This window comes from Thalassophryne amazonica, chromosome 4 (assembly GCF_902500255.1).
Source record: "Thalassophryne amazonica chromosome 4, fThaAma1.1, whole genome shotgun sequence".
In the NCBI taxonomy this organism is placed as follows: domain Eukaryota; kingdom Metazoa; phylum Chordata; class Actinopteri; order Batrachoidiformes; family Batrachoididae; genus Thalassophryne; species Thalassophryne amazonica.
Genome location: NC_047106.1, coordinates 40,162,928 through 40,175,517, shown reverse-complemented (window position 1 = coordinate 40,175,517; position 12,590 = coordinate 40,162,928). Strand labels below are relative to the sequence as shown.

At 42.2% G+C, this 12,590-nt stretch overlaps 1 protein-coding gene across 1 annotated transcript in view; it reads left to right on the top strand.

Annotated features, from left to right (window-relative positions):
• The window catches only part of LOC117508088 (cytoplasmic dynein 2 heavy chain 1), a 370,951-nt gene that overhangs the window by 339,461 nt on the left and 18,900 nt on the right, over positions 1 to 12,590 (top strand). Inside the window, exons 89-92 of the mRNA XM_034167743.1 lie at positions 4,748 to 4,852; positions 10,265 to 10,381; positions 10,991 to 11,098; positions 11,615 to 11,716. Coding sequence (XP_034023634.1) covers positions 4,748 to 4,852; positions 10,265 to 10,381; positions 10,991 to 11,098; positions 11,615 to 11,716 — 432 coding nt within the window. The remainder of the gene's footprint in view (positions 1 to 4,747; positions 4,853 to 10,264; positions 10,382 to 10,990; positions 11,099 to 11,614; positions 11,717 to 12,590) is intronic.

Sequence of the window (12,590 nt, the reverse complement as noted above, 5' to 3'; positions counted from 1 at the left end):
CGACCTCTGTGCTGCGCACATGTTGTTATCCAGGTGCTAAAGCACCGCCCTCTGGCGGTCAGGAGGAATGAAATAGAACCTATCTTTATTTTGAACCCCATCATAGTTTTGTGGTGTTGGACTGCTACACAAAAAACAGACAAGAAACCTGACAGCAGCATTGACGAACCACTTGCCCACCACTTTGGTCTCTATACATAAATGTAAAGTAAACTAATGGTTGGAACGTTGGTAAAATTCATGTAACTCAGTTTCTGCCAAATCCAAGTATTATTATACTTTATACGCCCCTTGTCCGATAAATATATTATTATTTTTATAACATTGCAAAATTACAGCTCATTTTAATGAAGAGAACATATTTATCGGGGGGTGTGAATGGCGAATGTTGTCTTTTTTTTGTCTTCTAATGCTGTCGTGCAGACTAACTGCAGCAGGAAGCGTTTGTGCGCATTCGTGAGGCTTTGAGATTACCTCTGAGATTACCTGTGGCCTACTTGCTTGATGCTCATTCCCAGGGCATGCACGCTAAAGCCCTGGTCAGACCGAATAATGAATAATGAACGATGAGCCATGAAGCATGAATTTTTTTGTGCAAATCGAGTTATTCAAGAAACGTGGGAGAATAGTGGTTCTTAGAGGCTCGTAGCGGCAGATTATTCGGCTAACGCGGATCATCTCTGAGCATGGTGCTAATTTCATGAAGTTCAAAATTTAGCAAAAACAGCGTGGAGCAAGTTGTGTACGGGGTACTACAAGGACAAACGAGGATGTTCGCGGCATGTTAGTGTTGAGTACGAGGCTGTTATAGACCCATTATCCGAGTACCTGGCGGCGACAAGGACAGGACAGGCTACCTGGAACAGAGCAGGTTCCACTCTGAGAAAGCCCTTGTAGCCTTTTTTTATTTCTATTTCCTGCAGTTCTTTCAGAAGAACATCATGGTTGTTACGTGGCTCATTATTCAAATTATCACTGAAATTTCTGACAAATCCATACGTGGCTCATTATTCATGGCTTTACTATTCGGTCTGACCAGGGCTTAGGGCCCCTTCACACATAGTACGAATAAGTACAAATCAGGGCAAATCACGGCGGAACAGCTCGTATGAGCGAACCACAAAAACATTGAGCTGACGGGCAGGCGTGAATGATCCCACTGCGACGGTTTCATGCATGCGACAGTGTCATGCATGCTTGTGCATGACACCGTGCAGCAGGAGCATGTGTAACTACATTGCGCAGCCACCCATGGGATTCGAAGTTGCAGTTTACAAAAGCTCTGGTTACCAGACAGAAACATTTCCACTGCACTACAATCATTTTCTTATAACAGGGGTGTGAAATGTCTAAAATCAACAAAGAGATTAACAGATTTTTTTTTTTAAGAGAAAAAAGCTGTGATAACTGACCAAACGGTGTTTGTTACAGTGTATTTCTGCTGATACGTGACTGAAAGTGGCGCATTTGTCGCACTGTATACGAGGTCTGTCCAAAAAGTAACAGACCTTTTTATTTTTTTCAAAAACGATATGGATTTGAATCACGTGTGATTGCATCAGCCAAGCTTGAACCTTCGTGCGCATGCGTGAGTTTTTTCACGCCTGTCGGTTGCGTCATTCACCTGTGGGCAGGCTTTGAGTGAGCACTGGTCCACCCCCCTTGTCGGATTTTTATTGTCAGGGAAATGGCTGAGAGACTGCCGCTTTGCTCCATGAAATTTTTTTCAGAAACTGTTAGAGACAGCCAGTTGGAAACCATTCGAAAGATTCAGATGGATTTCGGTGAAGATTCTGTCGGCGTCACACAGATTAAGGAGTGTTAAAACCTTTTTAAAGACGGCCCACAGCGGCAGAGGGCGCGCGGCGCACCGAGGGGCCTTCGACAGGCTGGAACGACCAGATAATTTCTAAACTGAACGCTGTGTTGATCCGGGACATCGTGTGACTACCACAGAAATGGCAAGAGAGCTGGACATAGCACTTTTGCGGCACATTCCACTGTTACAGGAGATTTTGTAATGAAAGACGTGCAGAGGATTTCGCGCGTCGGCACGGAGCCGCTCATGGCTCACAAAAAAAACCACCTCCGTGTTGGAAACCATTCAGAAGATTCAGACGGCTTTCGATGGCTTTTCAGTCGAGTGAGTATCCGAGAAATTGTGTAACAGCTGGACATGCCACAACATGTCCTGTGAGACTTCCAACACAGAGGTGTTTTTTTTTTTGTTGTGCGCCATGAGCGGCTCCGTGCCGATGCGCGAAATCCTCCGCATGTCTTTCATTACAAAATCTCCTGTAACAGTGGAATGTGCCGCAAAAGTGCTATGTCCAGCTCTCTTGCCATTTCTGTGTTAGTCACACGATGTCCCTTGATCAACACGGCGTTCAGTTTAGAAATGATCTGGACGTTCCAGCCTGTCGCTCGGTGCGCCGCGCGCCCTCCGCCACTTTGGGCCGTCTTTAAAAAGGTTTTAACACTCCTTAATCCGTGTGACGCCGACAGAATCTTCACCGAAATCCATCTGAATCTTTCGAATGGTTTCCAACTGGCTGTCTCTAACAGTTTCTGAAAGAAATTTCATGGAGCAAAGCGGCAGTCTCTCAGCCATTTCCCTGACAATAAAAATCCGATGAGGGGGGTGGACCAGTGCTCACTCAAAGCCTGCCCACAGGCGAATGACACAACCGACAGGCGTGAAAAAACTCACGCATGCGCACAAAGATTCAAGCTTGGCTGATGCAGTCACACGTGATTCAAATCTATATAGTTTTTGAAAAAAATAAAAAGGTCCGTTACTTTTCGGACAGACCTCGTATAGTCCTGTGGCACACCACTCACAGGACATGCTTGTTGGGCCCACACGCGTCCGGCCTGACACGCATGTCCTGTCAGACAGACATGACGTTCGGATCGCCTCCTGCCTGTCCACCTGAACTGACGGTCCGTTTCAGCTGGTTGTGTCATTCGCTGTGCGCGCTCTCCAGCCCGTCGCAAAAGCGATATATGTTTTTATGTATTTCCACATGAGGACAGCAAGCACACACACGCGTGTGTCCGTCAAAGAACAGTACATGTTTTGCAGCTGTGACGTCCAGCACCGCAGCCAGCCACGCCCCTTGTCCGGTCAGCGCACAGACCAAGGTGTCACTTTGTGATCAAATGAGAGGCACCAAACTACATGCACGCCATGTGTTGGGGGAGAAGCAGGTGAGCGCGTGAAACACACAAACACATGTTGTGAGGGGAGCCAAAACTCTGGCACACCACATGTGTACTTGGCAATTTCATAGTTGTGGGGGCACTTAGACAAATTTCACCGCCAGCTCGAACTTGATCGTCTGCTGACTGTTTTCGTGCTGACAGCGTGAATGACCATACATTTTCTAAGTGCCAAGCGAGTGGTGTTAGATGCTCATGTGTGCCACCTGGAATTTGGCCGACACCTGCCCCAAGAGGGTCTGAATGGGCTCTCGCAGCACACATTCTGTCTTTCAGCCACTGGTGTGCGTGAATAGTTGTAGTAACAGGTGTATGAGGCGTTGGAGGCAGCTCCGATTTTACACGTATTGCATACGATTCCTGCTTCATGCGCAATTCGGCCACATTTGTACTATGTGTGAAGGGGCCCTTAACATCGTAAAATGTCTTGGAAATCACTTCAGAAGTGTTATCTGGTTTTGTTAGAGTGAGCCGCCAGTTGCCATCTTTACTCCGATTGGCAGTCGTCGTCTCCTTCCCAGCATCCCTCGCGCAGACATGATCTATGACATTGCTACCAACGATCATGGCATCTGATCGTTTACTTTCTCCCCTTCAGGGGTAGAAATTCTAAATTGTTTCGAGAATTTTGATCATATTGGCAGTATAATAATATTAGGAATCCCTTATTTAAATGCCTTTGAATAAAATTATAGTTGTGCCAAAGAATTTTTTTTATGATTTAAATCTTAAAAAACCCAAAGGCTGTATTTTCTTATACATTTTCCCAGCACAGAAGGCTTTGCTGGCCCTCATATCCCACTGGACGTGGTATGATTGAAACTAAGGGAAACCAAGTTGGATGACGACAGATGATGCAGCAACCACCTAATTTTACTATTCTATCCAAGAATTACGTCGTCTTCTCCAAATAAAAGTGACAAATGTAAAAAAAAAAAAGTGCCTGCATTTTGTCAAGATACACCTGTTGCAAAGTGGCACACAAAGGAATGCCGCTGTTATTGCTAGTTTTCATCCGACGCATCACAATACGTGTGAGTACGTTTATCTAAAAATGAAATGTGGTCAGGCACAGAGCATTGATATTCTCTCATGGCTGCAAAGCCTGGCCTAAAAATTCCAACACTGATGTGCTTAATGATGCATGACGATGTGCAGGAGCACCGAGTGGGACTATGATCTGAAGTCAAAAATTAACAATGAAATAACGACGACTCATGGAAACAAAAAGCTTTAATGACTTTAGTTTGTAGCATATAATAATGTTTTTTTCCCCCTCCTCTCTGTGGCTGGACTGAGTGCACGAACAGGGGTGGTTTCAGTTTTTATAGGGATCCAGACTTTAAATATGGTTTGAAATGAGAATGTAGATGCTGGTTATCGCTAAGATGTGTAACAAGCTTTGATACAAAAGCAAATTATGGACAGTAATTACACACAGAAAGGAAAAACAAAGCTCACACCTGCACCAAAGTGTACAGACACCAGTTTTTCCCCTAACGTGTATGTGTGCATGTCTTCTCAGGAGTATCGCAGTGTAATTGAGAATCTCCCAGAGGTTGACAAGCCTGCATTTTTTGGTCTACCTGCAAACATAGAGAGATCCTCCCAGAGAATCATCAGCTCCCAGGTACACCTTTTTTCAGTCATGAACTCAGACAGACACTTGTGGAGATAATTTCCAACTGCAACTGTGGGTGAGGTGCATAGCATTCACACAAAATAGTCCAACATTTTACCTCCATGTATGTATTTCTTTTATTCACAAACTTTTAAAGACAAAGTAGGACAACAAAATAGATTAAAACACAGAAAAGAAATAAATAACATTAAAAACAAAAGCACCATGTAGCCATGCCTCCATGTACAACTAAAGCCATTTCTGATTTGGGAAAATTGCCAGCTGTGCTCATGGTATAAAGTTACTGTAACATGGGACTATATTTTTTGAAATATAGGTCGCACTGTTGTTTAAGTTGCACTGTTTTTCTGTGTCATCAGCTCTTTGAGATTTTTGTGCATTATTGTAGTGTACGTTTAGAATTAATTATTTAAGCATTTATTCTTTTAGTATTGGAGTTTATGTTGTTTATTGCTTTGCTTCCTGGCAAATCCCTATATGAATAGCTATGTTACTACTATTATTATTATTATTATTATTATTATTATTATTATTATTACCAAATGCATGATTTACGTCTCAGTACTTAAATCATGCAAACAAAAAAAATGCAACATATACTTCAGAAACTACAGCATTCAACTAATTTTAAGCATTATTTGAACAGTTTTAATATCAACTATGTCTTGTATGTATGATGCAAGGGTGGTGGCCAAGTGATTAGTGTGCTTGGTTTCAATGCAGAACATTCCTGGTTCACACCCCACTCCTGTGATGTTTCTCCATGTAATTTGGAGTTGTATCAGACCAACCTTGGATGTGCTGTGCTGACTCCTGAGTGACAAACAAGGGAGCAGCTGAAGGGTCTTAGGTTTTTTTTTTTTTTTTTTACTTGTATGCATGATAGACTTCAAGAATATGGTCTGAACTAGTGTTCAGCTATGGTGTTCATTTAATGCAGTCAGTCAGTCCAACAACACTAAATGATCATGTGAACAAACCTAGTACAAATGACATTCAGTCATTTCCTTAGCTCACTGTTTAGCCTCCAAGTCTGATGACCACATAGTAAGGCCAGCAAATTTATTAAAAATAAAAAACTTAGAAATCACATGTACGTAAGTATTCACACCCTTTGCTCAACACTTTGTTGATGCACCTTTGGCAGCAATTACACCCTCATGTCTTCTTGAATATGATGACACAAGCTTGATGCATCTATTTTTGGGCAGTTATTCCCATTCCTCTTTGCAGCATCTCACAAGCTCCATCAGGTTGGATGGGGTGCGTCGGTGCACAGCTATTTTCAGTCATTCATCTCTCCAAAGATGTTCAATCGGATTCAGGTCTGGCTGGGCCACTCAAGGACATTCAGCGTTGTCATGCAGCAACTCCTGTGATATCTTGGCTGTGTGCTCAGGGTCATTGTTCTGCTGAAAGGTGAACCGTCGCCCCAGTCTGAGGTCAAGAGCACTCTGGGGCAGGTTTTCATACCAGGATGTCTCTGTACATTGCTGCACTCATCTTTCCCTCAATCCTGACTAGTCTCCCAGTTCCTGCCACTGAAAAACATCCCCACAGCATGATGCTGCCACCACCATGCTTCACTGTAGGTGACCCTGACTAAGGCCCTTCTCCCCCGATCGCTCAGTTTAGATGGCCAGCTCTAGGAAGTCCAATCAACTGAGCTTACCCCAGATGGACTCCAATTAAACTGTATAAATATCTCAAGAATAATCAGAGAACCAGGATGTACCTGAGCTCAATTATGACCTTCATGGCAAAGGCTGTGACTACTTATGTACACGTGATGTACAAGGGCTCCAAGGATGAAGGAAGAGTTAAAGTGGCTGTACGTGGTCTCAGTGACACTAAAGGGCTGGAAGACTGGCTTCAGCAGATTTCACAAACATCTCTCTACCCAGAAACATGCAGCTCTGTGAGTGGTAAAGGTTCTGTGGAAAACACTCAAATGCCCAGACATTTGGTAGAGGACCTTCCATTGGTCAGACGTGTGAAATGACGTTGGGTAAACTTTTCTCCAAATAGTGAACAATGAATCACGCTCCTGAATTTCATTATATTCAAGGGGAAGTCTTTAATATATTCAGCACAGCTGGCAAGAATAAAAATCGTGTTGACTTGCTCTTACTGCTGATGTTATCACAGACCTTTCCTAAAAATTGGTTATGACAACAGATATGGTTGATACCTGAGATTAACACTCACAGGTCTGTTTAAATTTGTTTATATTTCAACCTGCATATATTACATATGTCTGAACTCCTGAATCACATTTACTGCTGACTGAAATTGTAAATTAACTGCCTGATTTTTCATCCTTCCTGCTTTCCTTTTGTTTCGTCTTCTTGTACTAATACACACGTATGTACATACAGTTGTCCTCCTGAGCAGTGAAGAATTCTCCTGCACCAAATGAAAGTCATTAATCAGAAACTTTGCCTTCTTCCCACAGATGCACGCACGCACACACACACACACACACACACACACACACACACACACACACACACACACACACACACACACACACACACACACACACACACACACACACACACACACACACAGTGTAAATACTGTAAAAGCACTTTCCAGAAGTGTCAGAAGCTGAGCACCTTCTGTCTGACACATGAGGAGTTGTGCTTGTGTTAAATGGTAAATGGACTGCATTTATATAGCGCTTTTCCATCTGCATCCTCATATTCACCCCGATGTCAGGGTGCTGCCACACAAGGCGCTCACTACACGCCAGGAGCAATAGGGGATTAAAGACCTTGCCCAAGGGCCCTTAGTGATTTTCCAGTCAGGCTGGGATTTGAACTGAGGATCTTCTGGTCTCAAGCCCAATGCCTTAAACACAAGACCATCATCTCCCCTTGTGTTGTGCTTGTGTTCTTTAATTTGTAATTTTCCATGACAATACTGCATATGGATTATATGGACTAGATGTGAATGGATTTCATTGTCAGTGTAACATTTTAAAGTGTTATCTTTTATTTTACATCACAAATGGTCATATAGCAAATTTACCCAACGTTCATATATGTTGAATGTTTGGGGTAACATTTCACCTTTACATTTCTTGAATGTCTAAGGCCTGGTTCACACTGCAGGATAATTAGGCCAATATCGGACCCAATCTTCCCCACCTGACAATCTTAAGGATGACCCAACAATCGTAATGACGCTAAAGATAATCTTATCAGATATTCCTGCCATGTGTGGTGTGTTAAGAGCACTCTGATGTGCTCGGAAGGACGTAAGGGGGCACTCCGATCGCAGATCAGGGATATTCAACATGCTGGATTGTCTAGGCCGATGTGATCAGAAAGCGATGTGACGGACGTACGGAGCAGAAAATAAGATCAAAACAGGTGTTCTGACTTACCAGAAAGTCCGGTGGTCGGATTATCACCACTCCTTTAAAGAACGCCTTTTCTTTTTCTTTTTGTATTGTTTTTTCCCTCTATTTTAAATACTCCACAAAGTATCTCCGTTTGTTTACTCTGAAGTCGTGTTTAATCTTGAGAGATTTTGTGAGATGTCCTGTCTGAGCTGGGAATGTCATCAGAAGTGTTTGGTAGTATGGAGAGGATCCCTACAGTGGTCACTATGTATATATTTGCTTCACTAATTGAAAAGAAACTTTTTTAAAATGACCAATTATCCAGTTAGCTGCTTACCTTAGCCTTGTAGTCATTCAGCTGCACTGTTAAAGGCCCCTTCACACATAGTGCGAATATGTACAACTCCAGGCCAACACCCGTCAGAGCAGCTGGTATGTGCGCACCACAAAACATTGCACCGACGTGCAGGTTATACATCGTGCAGCTAGTGTGAAGAAAAAAATAAATAACAAATAAAAAATACATGCTGTGACAGTTCCGTGCACGAGGAAACACAGCAGCCCCCCCCAAAAAAACAAAAATACATGTCACCCACAGGAATCGAACCCACGCCTTCCAAAAGCTCTGATTGCAGTCAGAAACTTTACCAAGTGAGCTACCATCACTATCCTGTAAAAGTTGCTGAATACCGCCTTATATCAGGAAGCACATGGACCTATTTAAAAAAAAAACGATGCACCATATAAAAACATCGCATTGTATTGAGTCCCTCTCATCAAGTAAGCAATACAAATATGATCTGTCTGTTCCTCTGTAAATGACCCATGGTCACTAACGTAGTCATGATATCACATTAATGAGAAGCGGTTCGCTCATCTCATTCATGTCTACATCTGCTGGCGCGTGTCCTGCCGGCCCACTCGCATCTTGCTGACAAGCGTGTCTTGTGGATGGCATGCTGCAGAACACGGCGTCTTGTGGAACAGAGCTCACGTGGGTGACATGACAGTCAGATCGCCTGCTGCGTGTTACGATCTGACAGTCCATTTCAACATGGGGCAGCCTATCCATGTGCGCACCTTGCACGTGAGCGCTCGCTTGCTGCAGCCCGTCGCCACAGTGATATATGTTTTTATTTTTGTCCACTTGATGACAGCAAACAGACACACTCGCATCACAGTGGTCAGTTGTTAGTCTATGTCCCTCCACAGTAATGTCCAGCTGGGATGTCCAGAATGACAGCTCTCCACAGCCGCTTCTGTCATTGCCACATCTCCTGTCAGTTCATCGCACACACCAAAGCCACACTCGTGGGGCATTTAGACAAATTTCACTGCAAGTACGACAGTGATTGTCTGCAGACTGTTGTCGTGCCAAGATTGCGAATGGTCACACTTTTTCTAAGTGCCATGCGAGCGGTGTTAGATGTTCGTGCGCGTCACCGGGAATTTGGCCGACACCTGCCACCTGCGCACACTCTGTCAGCCACTGGTGTGCGCAAATAGTTGTAGCAACAGGTGTACGAGGCATTGGAAGCAACTACAAAATTACACGGTTTGCATACGATTCCTGCTTCATGCACACTTAATGCGCAATTTGACCAATTTGTCATTGCAAGCCAATTGCTGAGGAGGAGCTGGAGCTTTGAAAAATGTCAAAGCTCCCCTTTAATATCTGTGATTAGACAGCATTAGTTTGATCATGGTTGAAACAGCTCCACCAGGCTAACCATGATAACACCTCCTGTGTTTTTTTTTGTTTTTTTTTTACCTCATTTATCCTGTAGAGGGCTCTGGAGATATGCACAAGCACCAGTGGGCCTCAGGGTCTTTATAGGACTTACCTTTTTTTCTTATAATCCTCTTGAGATCATGACAGAAGCTTTTGTAGACCAGGTTTATTCATGTTATATGGCCAGATTACCGGCCATTGCCAAAATAATACACACTTCTTTTGTGCATACCTTGAGCAAATGCAAGACATTGGAATCTAAATTAGCTCAACAACAGCATCTGTGTTTAAATAATTTATTTGTTTGTCTAATGAACAGGTCATCTCTCAACTGCGTATCCTGAGCAGGTCAGTCGCAGCGGGATCAAAATTTGACAGGGAACTGTGGTCACATGGGCTTTCACCGATCCTTAACTTATGGAAGAAACTCAACCAGGTCAGCTTGTTTTCCAATTCAACATTCACTTATCCATATTACACTGAAAAGTCAAGAGAGTCTTTCCTTTGGGTTTTTTTTGTTGTGCTTATCAAACTGTAAGACTGCCACAGTAATTTTCATCCAATGATTATAAATGTAGATCTTTTCTGAAAGTTATATAGTAGATCCAGTTTAGTCGAACATAAGAACTGCTAAAATTTTGAGGGAACAAGGACGCTCACCATCAATGTGTTTTTCTAAACACATTGATGGTCTCTGCTTTACATCTCTGCTTTACACTTGCTTGATCACTACTTCCTTTTCCTGAGATATTTTGTACCATCTGCAAAATTGCACGGTATCATGGCCAATTCCGTGGTTCCATAATTTGTGTTGTGAGCAGATTGAGTATTGCTCGATACATTTTTAAGCCAATTCTGTCAGTAAGCACATTCCACCAATGTTTTAGCTACAGTATTTGTCAACATACTACTAAATATAAGAGATGATAATTGTGTATTACTGAAATATAGGAAAATTCTTAACCAGCGTGACATACCTGTCTCTCTCTCTGTCCTTGATTCTCTGCCAACCCCATCCCTGTTTATCAATCTGTACATTTGTTAGGGTTCTACTCTGATCCACCAGAAAGCGACCCCACCCGCAGAAGGCCATGGGTCACCAATTCTGTCATTCATCACTCTGGAGCAATTTAACTCCATCAGCTTGGTCCAGGTCCGTTATATTAGTCGTAAAATGTAGTTTTGATATTTACAGTTTAGCAAAGATCACTGAAACCTTTTAAGCAACTAGAAAACCATCTTGGAGTATTCTGTCCATTCATAGTACTTCCTGACCAAGTGTTTCAACACAAAGTTTCATCATAGAATATCGAACACATAATGTTCATTATAATGTATTAAAACTTGAAAGTGGTCATGGTGTTGTGCAGATGCATGATGCTATTGTAATCTGTATCTTTCTTTTTTTTTTTTGCAACATGTGCATTGTTGTGATTTTCAAAGTTTATTTGCTAACCATAAATTGGAATATCAACCTGCACACAGTAAAAATGTTGTAGGTGTTATACTAGGGCACATAAAGTTTAGGACGCATTGATTCTAATCAGACCTGTCAGCCAATTGTGGGCTGACTGGTTCCAGCTGTCAGGTACAATATATCCTTGAATGTTACCACTGTGACATAAATTCAGTGTCTTACATGTCCACTAAAGTGTGGGTGCTGTCACAGAGTATTCATCATTCCTTGGCTGCACTGAGCAAGGTCATCAGAGGGACCCATCTGCTCACTCCTGAAGTCCAAAAACTCGCCACTGCATTGCTCAATCAAGAGGTAAGAAAGAAGGAAAAAGAGAAGAGTGTGGAGGTGCATACAGTTTATATCAATACAACACTTTACAATTATACTAGGTCTGTGTATGCGTGTGTGTACATACATACTTGTACTACCAGGTGCATAAGTATTTAGACGTGACATTTTTTTTTTTTTTTTTTTTTTTTCATTTTGCCTCTATACCACCACAAGGGAGGAGAAATGAAAGATCAAGATGTGCTTGTAGTGTAGACTTTCAGCTTTATTTCTCAAGTTTAACAAAAATCACACATTAACCATTTAGGTTTTGCAGCCATTTAAAAAAAACCCCTGTTTCTCCATTTTCAGTAGTTATAAATAATTGGACAAAACAAATGTAAGTATTATTGTAAATACAAATCATAATTTTAACAGGCAGTAAGACAAGTGTGGGATATCTGTTTTCTTGTAAGAACCACTGATCTCACTGCTGCTCCTCTCTAAACATTTTTAGAGGAACCATGTCACTAAAAATGACAGTAAACTCTATAGTAATTACATCCAGCCTTTGTTTTTGTCATAATCAGTCCACTCATGTCTCCTACTTAAATTTGTAATAAATATCCTCTGTTCTAAAACAATCACATCACAATTATAATAATGCTGTTGTAGTACACCTTCACATTTGTTTTCTCATTATTTCTATCATTTAATCAGCAAAATATTCATACATTTAATTTTTTTCAGCATCTAATATTACTTCAACTTTCAGGTCTTCTTGCAAATGTCACTGTACCACATGATGAGCATGTGCATGCATTTGCATGTAGGTGCCTGCATCTGCACATAGGTGCATGCATTTGCACGTAGGCGCATACATCCGCACATATGTGCATGCATCTGTTTGATGGTTTGA